This window comes from Emydura macquarii, unplaced genomic scaffold (genome assembly GCF_026122565.2).
Source record: "Emydura macquarii macquarii isolate MOO-44397 ecotype Brisbane River unplaced genomic scaffold, CSIRO-AGI_Emac_v2 contig_312, whole genome shotgun sequence".
Lineage (NCBI taxonomy): Eukaryota > Metazoa > Chordata > Testudines > Chelidae > Emydura > Emydura macquarii.
Genome location: NW_027130449.1, coordinates 1,091,118 through 1,106,363, shown reverse-complemented (window position 1 = coordinate 1,106,363; position 15,246 = coordinate 1,091,118). Strand labels below are relative to the sequence as shown.

Below are 15,246 nucleotides of genomic sequence, written 5' to 3'. Positions count from 1 at the left end.
CCCCCGCAGGGCTGGCCCGCGCCCACCCCCAGCACAGGCGGCAGACAGGGTCCCCATGGCCCCCACCCACCGTCACTAGGGGTCCCACTGGCCCAGCCGGAGCAGCAGAAGGGCAGCACGGCTGTGAAGTCCCGGTGCTCGCCGCAGGGCAGGGCGAAGGGCCAGGCCATTCCCAGGCTGACGTTCAGCGGGTGGAGCAGAGATCAGCGCCCGCCCCACAGGCTGCCTGGGCACCTGCGTCTCAGAGCTGGGACGGGGGCTGTCCGTGGAGGGGTGACACCGGTCAGCCCCAGGAAGGCTCCTATCCCCTGGGCTCTGGGCAGGGGGATGAGATCCGTGTACCTGGGTAGCCCGGCTCGGCCTCGCCGGGGCTCAGCCCGAAGCAGAAGCTGTCCACGGCCACGGCCAGGGCCTGTGCGAAGCTGGCGTCCACGAGGAAGGAGCCGTCGGAGGAGCTGACCAGGCTGCAGCGCGTGCTGGTGAAGTTCTCCTCGGAGACCGAGCCCCAGCCGTTGAGCAGGGAGCCGCCCAGGGAGCCCTCGGCCTCGCTGCGGCTGGACGAGGGTGTCCGGCAGTACCTGCGCATAGCGTGGCAGCTGGCCCCCTCCGTGTCGGGGTCATCGTCCTCCTCCTGGGCAGGACCCACCCCCAGCTCGGAGGGCAGCGGGCCACAGATGTACCCGTAGGTGTGCGGGGGGCAGCAGGCCTGCGGGACGGAGGCGGCGCGCTCCTGTTGGTGCCTTTGGAGAGAGAACATGGAGCTGGATTAAAGTGGGCAGCAGTCTTAGCGGGGAACGCCGCAGCCCCCGCGCAGAGAAGGCTGGGCTCCCTTGGGGTGGCTCCGATCCCTGCCTCGGCAAAGCCTGGCTCCTGAGGGATTCACGGCCAGCTCTGCACTTCCCAGGGCCAACCCCACAACACCCTGCCCGGGGTCCCACCCAGCTCCCCGGGGCCCAGCATCCGGCCTGAGCGCTTTGCAAAATGTGAGTGAGCAGGCGGGTGTGTGAGTGTGGATGAGTGTGCAGGTGGGTGTGTGGGGGTTAGCATGCAGGTGGGTGGGTGTGTTTGTGTGGATGAGTGTGCAGTCAGGGGTGTGTGGGTCAGCCGTGCAGGCGGGTGTGTGTGTGTGGATGAGCCGTGCAGGCGGGTGTGTGTGTGGCTGAGGGTGTGTGGATGAGTGTGGAGCAGAGGGGGAGTGATACACGGTGGCTGCAGGGAGAGGCTGTGCCTGGCCCCTGGGCCCTGCCGAGGGCTGGGGAGAGGATTCCTGGGCCTCGGCCCCAGGCAGTTTCCCGAGCCCTGGCCAGGCGGCTGCCTTTACCCTTGGGCCTCATCCTCCACGCTGAGCTCCAGGTATTCGGCCACCTGGCCCGGCGTCAGCACGGCCTCCGAGTCGTCGCCGAGGGAGGGCGCGGGCGAGGCGGCGGCGAGGCGGCAGTAGGGCACCGAGGGTGAGGGCAGCTTCCCCCCAGGGGCATCCCGCGTGCTCGGCGGCGACTCTCCAGCCGGGAAAGCCCTGGGTGCCTCCAAGCCAGCTCTGCTCCTGGAGACACAGACACCATCGGCGGGGGGGAGCTCGCCGCCAGGCTGCCATGCGGGTCCCTGGCACGCCCCTCATGCCCTCGCCTGCCCCGCCTCCCCCCGCCCAGATCAGCCCCCCGGGCTGCCCTGGCCCCCTGCTGGAACCGACCTGTGGGCAGCGAGGAGGGAATTCCCGCCCTGCTCCGGTGTCTCCACAACCCCGGGGAGGGAATTCCCAGAACAGGCCAGGAACACCCCCCGTCACGGTGACCCCCGCCATGCCCCCTCCTCCTGTGGCGCCGCTTTGCCCGTACAGTCCCTTTGGCGCGGGCCGGTAACTCGCCCTGCTGAGCACCGCTCAGAACGAACCGCCCCTGCTGTCAAACTGGCTGCACCTTTCGTCAAACCCGGCCCCAGTGGGGCTGACCCACGGGGCTCTTCTCTGAAGAGGGGGCATGGGCAGGTCCCCGGAGGACCGAAGGAGCGCTAACGCGCAGGGTGCCCGCCGGCTGCCACGCAGGGCCAGGCAGGACGCCCAGGCACGTCAGATAAAGGCGGACGGCGCTTACTCCGGCTGCGTGCCCTGGGGCTGGGGGCCATGAGGAGCGGGAGGGGCCGGAGGGGGGGGGAACTCGTCAGTCACGTGCAGTGAGCCTCTGGACAGCCGCAGCTTTGGAGAGCTGAAGGTCTGCAGCATTTTGGCACCATTCCCTAGGAAAGGACAGAAGAAAAACGATCAGTCAGCTGCCCACCTCTGCCACCCCCACCCCAATCACCCAGCCCCTGCCACCCATCTGGCCCCCCCAATCACCCACCCAGCCCCTGCCCCAGCCCCCAACCCATCTCCCCAGTCCCACCAACCAATCCCCACCCCACTCAATCAACTCAACTGGCCCCAGCCAACCAACTCCTATCCCCCAACCCCGTCCCCAGCCCCACCACGACCCAGCGGCTGGCAGCTGACGTGAGACAGGTGCGGACGGGGTCTAAGACGCACATGAACAGGGCGGGTGATTGGCCACGATTGACCAGGGTTGTGGGGGATTCTCCATCACAAGCAATTTTAAAGCGAGGTTGGGTGTATTTCTAAAAGCCCAGCTCTCGTTTAAACAGGACAATGCGGGGAGATCTGTGGCCTGTGTTATACGGAAGGTCAGGTTAGCCGATCACAACGGTCCCGTCCGGCTTCCGAGTCTGTGAATCCAGCCACCCAGCCAATACCCCACCCCAAGCACCCGCCCTGCCCAGCTAGCCACCGCCAGCCATTCACCAGCCCTCCAGCCTGCCTCCGGGCCAGCACCAACCAGCCAACCAGCGCCCCAGTCCCTCAACCCTTCCCAGCTCCCACTGACCAACTCCCCAGCCCCACACCAAGCGACTGACCCACCAGGCCTTCAGCAGCACCCCAGCCAACCGCCCGGTCCCTCCCCAGCACATCCACCTGCCTGCAACCAACGCTCCAGTCTCCCCAGAGTCTGACCCACCCGCCAGCCACTGAGCAACCAATCCTCACCCCGACCCACTAGCAACCCGCCAGCCCCCCACCCTCTAACCAGCCCCCACCCCACCAACAATCTCGGCGCTTGCCCTCCCGCGGATGGGCCCATGGCAGGAGCTCCCCTCGACCTGCCCCCGGCGCTTGCTGTGCCAGTCTCCCCAGCCGAGCCCAGCCTCTGAGTTCTCCGGCCAGGCACCAGCCCAAATGGGGCCAAGGAGGCGTCTCTGACAGCTGGCGGGGAGGCAGGGCCAGCCAACAGCCCCAGCCAGCAGCAGCGTGTGGAGGGGGCGGCCCTGGCTTCACAGCCAGCGAGCCATAAGAGACCAGGGGATCCTGCACCACGCTGACCAGGGCCTTGGCGTGCTCCAGCCCTGAGAGAGCCAGCCGGGGAGCTTCAGAGAGCAACGCAGCCCCCCAGCACAGCCCCCCAGACACCCCCCGACACAGCCCCCCAGACACTCCCCAGCTGGAGAGCTCCACAGGGTGACGCAGCCCCCCCAGAGACTTCCCCCAATGCAGCCCAACGAGACACCCCCCCAACTCAGCCCCCAGACACCCTCCACTAATGCAGCCCCACCAGAAACCCCCAACCACCGCCCCCCCCACTAACACAGCCCCCCTAGAGACTCCCCCCCAATGCAGCTCCCCAGACACCCCCACTAACACAGCCCCCCAGACACCCTCCGCTAACACAGTCCCCCAGACACCCCCTGCTATCACAGCCTCACCCTCAGAGCACCCCCAGACAGCCACAGGGCCCCACGGCCTCCCCCAAAATTCCCGCAGCCCCCCCCCCAAGGTCCCATCACACTCACAGGCCTGCAGAGCACCCAGGAAACGCCTTTGCACCCCGTTGCTGCCTTGCAGAGTTTGAGCGCAGGTGTCCTGCCCTTCGCCAGCCCCCCCGCCCCACGGCTACTGGGGAAGGCTGGCCTGGCCTGGGGCTGCAGCCCCAGCGCTCTGGGGTCAAGCCTGGAGGAGGCTCCCTGGGGCAGACCACGGCTCCGCTCACCTTTGCCTGCGTGGTGTGTCCCTGAGCGGCGGGTGCCGGGCGCGCTGCCGGGGCTGCTGGAGTACGCCGGGGGGCTGGAGGACAGCGCAGGGGTGCTGTGGGCCTGCTGCAGCTCTGGGGGAGAAGGAGAGTGGGGTGAGCCCTGGGGCAGGGCCTGGCCTCCTGCCGGGGGAGGGGAGAACCACCTCTCCGCGTGGCTCCGCTTAGCTGGGCTGCCCCTGGGATTTGGCCGGGGACTGTGGCTGCAGCGCCGGACACAGGGCCGAGGCCTGGGAACCCCTGAGCCACGCTGCACCTGGCCTGCACTGCTCTGCCCCCCGCCAGAGGGGCCTGGGATGGAGGAGGGGCTGTGCCGTCACCCCACGTCACAGCACAGCACCCCGGGGCACAGACAGCCCCACAGCTCCTGCCACTGGATTCCTCTCACCGCCACGGCTCGTTTGTCCCTGAACCCTGGAGCCAATCAAATTCTGGCCTCTCTCAGCCCCCCATTTCCCACGGCAGCCCCCCACGCAGCCCCCTGCGAAGGCAGAGACGTTGCGGGGATCAGCCCGTGTCTCCCTCACTGGGCTTTGCCCGGAGCTGGAGGCTGGCTCCAAGGAGAGGGTGTCAGTGGCCATGTGGGACAGCGGCTGCGGGCGGCACCTGCCAAGGGGGCGCAGGGTGGGGCTGCCGCTGGCAACGCACCTACCTGGGGCTGGGGTGGGTACGGCGCCAGCAACCCTTGGCGCTGCCCCAGGCCCATTCAGCCATCGCACTCAGCAAGCCCGGCTCCGCGTCTGCAGCTTTGTGCTTCTGGCATTCCTGCCCCGTGCCCGGGGCCACGCACCAGCCCCGTGCCCCCAGAGCCAGGTCCCTGGGCAGCCAGCGCTGGCCAAGGCTCTGCGGCTCCCGTTCCCCCACGAGCTCCCGCGTCGCAGGGCCTGGGGCTGGCGCGGCCTGCCCTGCGAGAAGGGAGCAGCTCGTGGCCGTGGGCTCAGCTTCTCAGGAGGGAAATGCCAACCCTTCCCGCTGGGCCCGTGTGCCCGCCAGGTGCATTGCCCCCCCTGAAGTCAGAGCCCCCAGATCTCCGATGGGACTTCCCGGGTGGCCCTTACCTCGCTTGCTGCCGCTCTCCCAGGGTCCCTGCAGGGCGAGGTTGCGGGGCCCGGGGCCCGCTGGCAGCCGCGGCCCTCTCCTTCCGGCTCCCCTCTCCGCGCCGAGGATCTGGCTGTACCGGGGCCCGGGCCTGTGGTCGGTGGGTCCCCCGGGCTCCACGGCTCTTGGGTAAGCGCCAGGGGGGCTGGGCAGCGGGGGGCAGGGAAAGGTTGGCGTGTCCCTGGCAGGAAGGTCGACGTACAGCACGTTGTACAGGCTGCTGCTGTCGGGCCCCCAGGGGCCAGCCGGGATCTGGGCGCTGTGGCCCGGCCTGTCGCAGGGCACGGCTGCAGAGAGAAATGGGAGGGGAGACGTGGCTGTGTTACAGCCCCAGGTCCATGTGCCCCTGGCAGCCTGTGACGCTGCCCCCCATCCCGCCACACCACTGGCCTGCAGCACACACACCCCCTGCACACACACACACACACGCCCTGCACACACACACCCCCAGCCTGCAGCACACACACACCCTGCACACATACACACACACACACACACACACACACACACACGGCCTGCAGCACATACACATCCTGCACACACACACACCCGGCTTGCAGCACACACACACCCTGCACACACACACCCCTGGCCTGTAGCACACACACACACACACACACACACACACACACACACACACACACACACACACACACACGCACACAGCCTACAGCACACACACCTCCTGCACACACTCACAGACACCCCTGGCTTGCAGCACGCACACACCCTGCACACACACACCCAGCTTGCAGCACACACACACCACACACACACACACACACACACACACACACACACACACACACACACACACACACACACACACACACACACGCCTTGTACACACACACACCCTGCACACACACACGCCCTGCATACACACAGACACCCAGCCTTCGGCGCACACACACACCCTGCACACGCACACATACGGCCTGCAGCACACACACCCTGCACACACCCTGCACACTCCGCAGACTGCAGCACACACAAACACATGCCTTCCTGGCGGGGGCTGGGGGCGATAACCGTGCCGTGGGGCCTGTCTCCCCCAGCGGCAGCTCCCCAGCAGGGTTCTCCAGCCGTCCCTCCTGCCCCGCCTCAGTGCAGGGTCCCCATGGCTGCACTGAAATGCTGAGCTCGGAGACTCCTCCGCGGGGGAGCAGTCCTCCCCCATGTGCCGGAGTCCCAGGGTCCCTAGGACCCTCCACGTGGCACTAGCCTCATGACCAGCGCTGGCCGGGGGCCTTGGGGTCAGGCTCTGGCCCTTCCTGGCTCTCCTGGGATGTAGCCACGCTGCTTCCCGTTTCTGTGTAAGCTGCACTCCAGGGAGGCGTGGGGCTCACTCAAAGCCCCCACGTGCTGGCTACCCCCCAGACGCCGACTGCAGGCACTGCCCTGGCTGGGGGCTGAGGCGTGTTTGGAGCCAGGCGCTGCCACGGCATTCAGGTGCGAGCAGAGAGGCCCCAGTCAGGAAATCCAGGTGTCTGAGAAGTCATCTCTCCCCCTGCGACGAACCAGGTGTGATACCAGATTCCCCCTAGCTCTCCAGTCCCCCGGGGAGCCTTCCAGCAAGCGCCGGGCACAGCAAAAACCAGCCGAAAATCCCCCTCTCTGTATTCAGAGAACCGGCCTGGCCTCCTCCCCTGACACCACGGGAAGGACAGAAAAGGCAGCGTCCTAATTCCCGGCCGTTTGCCGGTCACCTTCCAGGAGCCACAACACAGCGAGCTCCTGGAATCCAGCACGGACACCTTCCCTGCTGAATGGCCTGACTCGCTGTCCCGTCCTGCCCCTGAAGGCGCAGCGAGGGGTCTGGGCTGGTTGGCGCGGCAGCCTCTGTCCTGCCACCGGCAGGAAATGGCCAGGAGCCGAGCGGCGCCGGCGCAGCAGGGACTCACTGGAGCGGTGCGCGTCCAGGTTGTCTTTGGTCTCAGCCCACAGGAGCTGGCTGCTGGAGCTGCTGCTGGAGCTGAAGTTCTTGGAGCAGGAGGTGGATTTCCAGCTGTCGGCCGGCCAGGGGGAGTCGCTCACGCAGATCCTGGGGTTGGGGAGAGGAGGAGACGATCCAGGCACCGGAGCAAGGTGATGGCACCAGGAGGGGCCCCGCTCCAGCCCCCGCGAGCACTGTGCTATTAGTGGGCCAGGCTCGCTGGCCAGCGCCGCACAGGCAGTTCCCAGGGAGTGGAAGGATCCCCTACGCTCCCAGCCTGGCTGCTCCAGGAGGTGCAGGTGCCTCCCCATGGCCGGGTACGTTGGGCGAGGAGCAGGCATGTTCTGGCCCCCTCCAGCTGGGAGATGTGCCACGCAGCGCCCACACGAGCAGGGAATCTCCTGACACTCCTTTGTTGTTGGGGAAAGCCCCAGAGCGCTGCAAAGCTCCCAGGCTACTGCCGCTCGCATCACCAGGACGCCCCAGCAGCGTCCGCTTGGCAGCCTCTCCTCCCAGAGCCATCACACGGCCCAGCACAAACCAGCCGGCTCTGCTCCCCCTCCAGCCTGCAGGGCCGTCACAGGCCCCGATGGGGTTGGCCGGGGTGCAGCAGGCTGTAAGCTGACAGAGGGCTGCGTGTGGGGCCCAGGGGCTGTCACTCACCTGTGCTTGACCATGGCGTCTTCGCTGGCGTATCGGCCCAGACCTGGGAGCGAGGCGGGGAGGTGGTTAGTTGCACAACTCTTTCCAGTGACCAGGATTCTGGAGGTGCCAGGGCGGCTCCGGGCTCCCCACGCCGGCCCCTGTGCGGCAGGCCCTCCAGATCTGCACAGAGCCCGGCGGCTGCCCCTGCTTGGCCCCCTTTCTCATCAGGCCCCCATCTTCTCCTGCCTGAGTCTCATCCTACCCCACTGCTGATTGGACCCCTCTCGCATCATGCCGGGGACTCTGTCGGCTCCACACTGGTCCCAACATGTCTGGATAGCCCAGGGGTGCTCCTGCCACATTGAGGTGGGGAGCTGCTGAGCATGGGAACCCCTGGGGTTCAGCCCAGACCATCGGGGGCAGGGCCCCTGCTGATCTCATGCACTGGGGACATCTCCCTGGGTAGCGCCTGGGCAGAGATCGGACCCGACTGAGAGCAATCCCCGGTGTAACGTCAGGGATGTGTGGGGTTGCAGGCCAGCGAGAAGGGCAGGGCAGCCCAGGCCCCTATGGGCTGGGGTTTCTCCAACTCACTGAGCCCAGGTATAAAGTGTCGTCCCAGGCTAATCGGGGTCCCTGCTGACCCCGTCCCCATGGCTAGTGACAGCTGGGGGACAGCTGGGCACGGAGATCCACAGCCCAGACTCGGCTCCGGGGCACGGACGCGCTCACCTTTGCCCACGGCATGCGGCTGTTCTCGGCTGTGACTCCTGGCGTGGTGCTGGTACAGGTAGACGGCCAGCACCAGCAGCGCGACCCAGAGCAGCGAGCCCACGCTGGCAATGAAGACGGGCTGGCGGAGCACTGCCAGGACGTGGCTGAAGGACAGCCCGGCTGGGGTCGTGGCCATCTTCCCCACCGAGGGCTCTGGGAAGGCGCGGGGAGAAGGGGCGGATCAGAGGTGGAGGTGATAGAAACCTGCAGGGTCAGGGGGGCTGCAGTGGACAGCTGGCCTGATGCAGAGCCACGCCCTGGGACGGCTGATCAGCTCAGCTCGCCTACCCACAGGACGCCTAGCAAGAGACGCTCACCCTGATGGGCTGGGCCAGGCTCTGGTCCGGGCTGCCACGCTCAGAGGGGCATGGGGGTCTCACACCCACACCACTCCCCGCTCCTTGGGGGCATCACAGGCTGACAGCCGGGCTAATGCTGGGGGTGAGTCAGCTGGGACGAAGAGAGGCTGGTGCAGCTGGCAGGGTCCCACCCCTCCTGGCACACCCCCCAGGGCTGTAAGCTAGAGACCCGGCAGAAAGGGAGGGCCCCGGCCAAGGTGACACAGCGAGACACAGGCATAGCCAGCTCTGGGCTCCAGCTCTCAGCCAATATTCCCTATCCAGGCTCCTGCCTGGCCCCGCAGAAAGCCAGCCCCGGCTGGGGGCTCCCGTGAAGTGAGTCCAATTCTGAGCAGAAAAATGTCCCACCCCAAGGGCTGCCTGAGCCAGTGGTCCTCTGGGTGTCAGAGAAGGGAAACTGAGGCAAGAAAGGGCAGTCAGAAAGGGGCCCTGGGTGAGGGGTCACATGCTTCCCTAGGGATTAGCAGGACTCCAGCCTAGCGCAGTCCAAGGCAGCGGTGCCAGGAGTTCACGGCACTGAACCAGGACTTATAAGGAGAGCAGGCAGGAGGCCCATGCGCCAGCGTGGGGCAGCCAGAGAGTCGCAGGGAGGGTGAGTGAGCGATCGATCTGCCGAGCCATCCATCCCCTGGCTGGTCTTCTCAGCACCGGCCTCCCTCCCCCCCCTGCTGGGCCCACCCTCGTGGGATCTGGGTGTCTGAGGTCTGACAAAGGGCTTTAAGAGCAACACATGGCTTCTGACCTGTGCTGCTGCATGTGGCGTTGCTGGGCACCCCGAGCCCGGCTCCATTGAAGGCTGCCACCTGGACACAGTATTTCACCCCAGCAGGGAGCACGACTGTTTCCAGACTGTGTGTCCCCCCGTCCACGGTCCTGTTAGAGCGATGGTGAGTTTCATTGCCCAAGTACCAGACCTGTAACACACGTAGACATGGAGCTAGCATGGCCGCGCACACCCGGACACAGAGCCAGGATGCCTGTAACACACGCAGACACGGAGTAGCATGGCCACACACACCCGGACACAGAGCCGGGACGCCTGTAACACACACAGACACACAGCTAGCATGGCCACACACACCCAGACACAGAGCCGGGACGCCTGTAACACACGCAGACATGCAGCTAGCATAGCTGTGACACACCCGGACACAGAGCCAAGACGCCTGTAACACGCAGACATGCAGACTCCCGGGGCATTGCGGGGCCACAGCTGGGTCAGGTCCCGTGTAAGGGGCGGGGGGAAGCTGAGGAGACCATCGCTCATTGCAGCTCTGCCCGGCTGGCGCCTGGTGCCAGAGGCTGCTTCCAGCACGGATCTGAGCAGCCCCCGGGCCCCTGTGCGAACAAATGGCAGGAGTCCCAGGGCACCCGCTGGATTCCATGCCCGCCTCGGGCTGAGAGGTGGCGCCGTGGCCAGGTCCCCGCTCACTGCAGCTGATTCAGCTCTTTCCCCTTCATCCCCACTGGCCCCCTCTGCACATGCCAAGCGCGTCAGTGCTGTGCTGGGACGGAGCCTCACCCCGGCGCGCCCCTCACCTGGTAGCCCCGGATGACGCCGTTGTGGGCGTGGTGGGGAGGGGGGTCCCAGCTGATGGACACTGTGCCGTTCCCATCCTCCACTGCCGTGACGGAGACACGCTCAGGAGCCGCACTAGGCACTGAAGACAAGAGAGAGCCACTGAAAACCTCCTTGGGCAGCGTGGGGCCGGCTGCCCTACAAACACAGCGCCCAGGAGACTGGGACAAGCACGGCAGGAGCCAGGGTCTCTGAGTCTCCCAACAGCACCAAGATGCCCATCTGGGCTTTGGGCAGATATGTCCAGAGAGGCAGGGCAGGTCCCAGCAGGTGAAGGGGCTCCAAGAGCTCCCCACTGAGCCAGGTTTGGTTGGCACAGGAGCTCGCCCCTATGGTCCCCGGAGCACCCGGCTACAGCTGCGGGCAGGGCAGAGGCTGTTCAGAGCCCTGGTGAGTTACCGCGCCGTTCGAGCCAGCGTGCGTTGCTCTAGCATCGCTGGGAGCAGGTCTCCGTGCAGAGGAGACTGGCCGGGGTTCTTGGGGAGAGAAGCTGGCGCCCCGGGGCCCTTTGGGATGGGGCACAGGGCAGAGCGGCCCTGCCTCTTCATTGTCCCTCCCTGTCCCCTCTAGCAGGGCAGCGACGGACCCCAGCCCTTCCACTTCCCCACACAAGGGCCCTGGATGGTGCAGCTTTGGTGTGCCGGGCACACTGGGGACCGTGCAGCACCGTGCACCCAGGGGACGCGCCACGGCTGAACAGGCAGGCTCCCTCCGATCCTCTCCAGCGGGTCCCCTCCTGCCAGCATGCTCCTCCGGGCGAGGTGCAGGCCAAGGAAGGAGCAGCGCCATGGAGCTGGGCCTCTGGCCAGCCACGCACCAAGCCCTCCGCCTTGCCAGCCCTGCCCAGCTTTCCACTCACGGACGCCCTGCCAAGCCAGTTCTCTAGGTACCCCTGGGCGTCCTTGCTTTCCAGAGGCGGCTGAGTCAGGGCCAGGGCTGGAGATGCCTCCGGCCGTACCTTCCTCGGGGATCCAGAGGTGCCTGATGTTGCTGTCCGGGCCGTGGAACTTCCCTGCATAGGGCCGCACCTTGAACTCATATTTGTAGCCTCTCTTCAGGGCTGGGACGATGGTGCTGTGCTCCCCGGCCACCTTCCACTCAGCCCAGTCCATGCTGACCGGCAGCAGGGAGCGGTACAGCACCACGTGACCCTCACCGTGCTGCGACGGATGGGTCACCTGAAAGACAGCAGCGGTCAACGGAGGCAGAGATCTGCCCGGCCTGCCCATGTCCCAGTCTGCTCCCGCCCTCCTGCCCAGGACGGCCCTTCCTCGGGGCCAGGCTGCCAGGAAATGCACTGGGGGAAGCCAGCTCAGAGCGTGGCGACGGTGGCAGAAAGCGCTGTAGGAACGTTGGGGCTGGGAGGGCAGGTGGGCGGGCGGATGGATGGATTGGCAGGCGAGTTGGCAGACGCACGGTTGGTTCATCAGTGGGTGGCCGGGTGGCTGGGTTGAGTGGCTGGGTAGAATAGAATAGAATAGATGATCCTGGCTTATGATCCCACTCCTGTTTCTGTCTCTTTTACCCTTACTCTAGCTCTTAAATCTCAGCTTTTGATGATAAACTTGCGATTGAGCCACTGTAAATGTCTCTCCGTGCGGTGATGGACCTGACCCTGAGCTGTTCCCCTCCAGCGGTGCGTACACTGCTCCCCCGGGGCAGCCACCAGTAAGTTCTGTGTGTGGCCAGTGGCTACGAGCTGGGCACAGTCGGGGTGCTCTGAAGCCCAGGCTGGTGCTTATCCCTAGCCCGCATGGACAGGATGAGGCCCGCAGGCCTGTCAGCCAGGAGCTGCAGGCTTCAGGGAGCTGAGAGCTCCAGATGCCAGAGACAAGACCGCTTCACGCGCCCTCCCCTTCACCCAGCCGTCCCGGAGACGGGCAGAGGGGACACCCCGGCCTTGCTGGTGGCCACGTCGTGCTGCGGTCCCAGGGTGCTCAGCACCAGTGGAGGCCGCTCACTGACCTTCCAGTGCAGGTAGACTGCGGCGGAGGAGAGAAGCGCGGTGCTGTTGTCCAGGTACAGCTGGACGTCCATCAGCTCTCGCGGGACATCCTTGGGCCACTCCCTCTCCGTCTGGCCCGTGTCCGGGGGGTCTACGGGCAGAGAAAGGGGTGAGTCACCCCGGGATCCCAGAGCAGCTGGGCAGCGGGGCCGTGGCAACAAGCCCTCCAGTCATCTCCTTTAGAAGTGGCTCCCTCTCCCCTCGGACAACCCCAGATCTGTGGGTCGTCACGATGGGCCGGCAGCCCAGACACCCGCCAAAGGGCCCCAGCCTGGGTGTCTCTAAGGCACAGTGCCACCTTGACCACGGGGGGGTCTGTCTCTCATTCAGGGCCACGTCCGGCCCGTGGGGGAGAGGTCAGCGAGTCAGGGCCCCTCCCGGACGGCGCTGCCCCATAGATGTCCGAGGCGGAGCCGACTCTTGCCTGGGGATCCAGGCAGTTACGCAGCGCAGAGGAGCCGGCTCTTTCATCTCTGCTGAATCAGCTGAGACACCTGGGACCCTCGGGCGCGGGGGGGCCGACGGCGGGGCTTGCTGGGCCGGTCACCATGTCACAGGGGTCTGCCAAAGGCCTCTTGGGTGACACTGTTTCAAGGCCAGCTCACAGCTAGATTGTACCTCAACCCTGCTCCGAGAGCTACTGCTCCCCAATCCCTGGCCTGGGGCTCTGCCCTGCTGGGGTAAGTGACACAGCCAGGGGCTCCTTGGAGCTCACACGGGGCTGTTTCAGGCAGATACAGGGCACTGGCCTGCCCCTCTCCAGCTGCTGGGACCCAGCTATCCAGGGCTGCTCAGAGAGGGCCAGAGCCAATGGGACCCGTGGGCGGGCAGGGCGGGGGAGCCACGCCTGCCCAGTGGCAAGTGACAGCTTTCTGCCCCCCCCCCCCCAGTTCCCAGTGCGTGCTGGGTGCGAAGGGCGCTGCGGCCTGTGGCGGTCCCAGCCCGGCCATGCCGCTGGCAGCGAAGGCTGCACGGGGCTGCTTACCTCGCACGGTGAGCGTGGCCTTGGCCAGGGCCGTGCCCACCTGGTTCTGGGCCATGCAGATGTACCTGCCGGAGTCAAGCGCCGTGACGTAGTGAATCCGCAAGGTGTTCTCCTCGTCCACCGCGTGCCTGCCCGTGCGAGACAGAACAGCTGCTGTGAGCGGCACTGCCCGGCCCTCAGGCACCGGCATAATGCATAAGGACAATGATAAAACCATGGGGCAGCAGGATGTCCATAGATTCCTCCTGGGGCCGTCCCCCCTCTTCCCCATGCGGCCTGTGGCGCAGTTTTGCTGGGTGATCCCTGGACCCTGTGCCTACCTTGCAGGAATGGGCTCTGGGCACTAAATCAGTGCATGGAGCTCCCCAGCGCTCTGCGTTCGGAGACCCGCCCCGCAGGGTGAAATGCCAGCTGGGGGCCGAGCCAGATCTCATCCATAACGTACCTGCCCCAGGGCAGCTCCCCGTGCTCCTTGTGCCACCACACGCGGGGCACCGGGTCCCCCTGAACGCCACACCCCAGCTGGACAGTGCTGCCTGTTTTGACCACGAGATCAGTGGGTCTCCGCGTGAACGCTGGCTTTTCTGGGGAGGAGAAGCAGAGATCTGTCGTCACGCAGCCCCGCCCAGCCAGGGGATGCAGCTCTGAGCTGCAAGAAATAGTGTGACTATAACACGTTACAGGATCCAAGCCCCACAACTCCCCTGGCCCCCCAAGAAGTCGCTTCCCCCCACCTGCATGCGCAGCTCTCAGGGAAAAAGGACAATCAGAAAGAGGAGGGACGTGGCTCTCAACAGACACTGCCTGCAAAGGGACTGTTGCGCTAATGGGGTCTGCGTGTCAAGCCCCCCTCTAGCGGCTGGTGCGCCGTAACACAGGCAGTCCCCATTTCGGCCATTTCTCTCCCATGCGACGGCAGGTTGCCCGGGTAGGAGGTGTGTCTCCAGGCACGGCGAGAGGCTGGGTCTGATTCAAGCCCTGTCCACACTGCTGCTTGTAAGTTGGGAAACGGTTTCCCACCGACACGGTTGTAGCAGAATGCAAAGCAACTCCGAAACCCCGGGGAGTTTTGAGCTCAGAAAGGGAGCCGTTTCCTGGGAAGCCGTAGCCGAGGCAGGTGACTCTTCTCCAGGGAAAGCAAGTTCGGAGCGAAGCCAGTCCAGTCTCTAAGCCATGCCCTGTTGTTGTTGTTACCAGAGTCCTACAGCCTGAGCCAGGCCCAGGGCTTGTTTTCGGAAGCGTTGGCTACGCTGCAGGACGCGGGGAGCAGCCTCCAAACCAGGGGCCAGGGAGTGACGCTGCAAATGGGCGAGCTCCCGGGGGAGACCTGTGTGTGCAGAGAGGCCAGGCTGCCCCCAAGAAGGGCCCCCAGAGGATGGAGATATTCCAGGTCAAGGAGGCTGAATGACTCCGAGCCACCTGCCTCCCGCTCTCCTGGCCATTGAGGCAGAGGAGATCCAGGGAGCACCTGGCGATGAATCTCCCCCCATCCAAGGAGCCACGTGGCCAGAGTTCCCTGCAGCAGGGCGGCCGTCCTGGGGTCTCGGCTTCACAAGCTGCAGGGAGCATGGCCTGGGTGCCAGCTAGCCACAACTGGCCCGCCGGCCCTGGGGAACAGGGTTTCTTGGATGCTCTCACCAACCGTCCTGCCACCTGCGAGGTGGAGCTGCTGCTAGGGGCTAAGAAAACCAGCCCTTCAGATCGTGACTGCCCTGGGCACCTGGCCCTACCGCTGATCTCACTGGTCAGAGACACGTCACCCGGCCGGTTTCCTGGCTCCCCTTGTCAGCTGCTT

At 65.9% G+C, this 15,246-nt stretch overlaps 1 protein-coding gene across 1 annotated transcript in view; it reads right to left on the bottom strand.

Moving 5' to 3' along the window:
* ROBO4 (roundabout guidance receptor 4) overlaps window positions 1-15,246 on the bottom strand; it is a 33,241-nt gene that overhangs the window by 2,460 nt on the left and 15,535 nt on the right. Inside the window, exons 5-18 of the mRNA XM_067563175.1 lie at window positions 13,897-14,035; window positions 13,452-13,579; window positions 12,427-12,557; window positions 11,420-11,639; window positions 10,422-10,543; window positions 9,625-9,796; window positions 8,482-8,676; window positions 7,768-7,810; window positions 7,073-7,212; window positions 5,129-5,455; window positions 4,032-4,145; window positions 2,091-2,232; window positions 1,322-1,543; window positions 343-740 (exon numbers count right to left, since the gene is read on the bottom strand). Coding sequence (XP_067419276.1) covers window positions 343-740; window positions 1,322-1,543; window positions 2,091-2,232; window positions 4,032-4,145; window positions 5,129-5,455; window positions 7,073-7,212; window positions 7,768-7,810; window positions 8,482-8,676; window positions 9,625-9,796; window positions 10,422-10,543; window positions 11,420-11,639; window positions 12,427-12,557; window positions 13,452-13,579; window positions 13,897-14,035 — 2,493 coding nt within the window. The remainder of the gene's footprint in view (window positions 1-342; window positions 741-1,321; window positions 1,544-2,090; window positions 2,233-4,031; window positions 4,146-5,128; window positions 5,456-7,072; window positions 7,213-7,767; window positions 7,811-8,481; window positions 8,677-9,624; window positions 9,797-10,421; window positions 10,544-11,419; window positions 11,640-12,426; window positions 12,558-13,451; window positions 13,580-13,896; window positions 14,036-15,246) is intronic.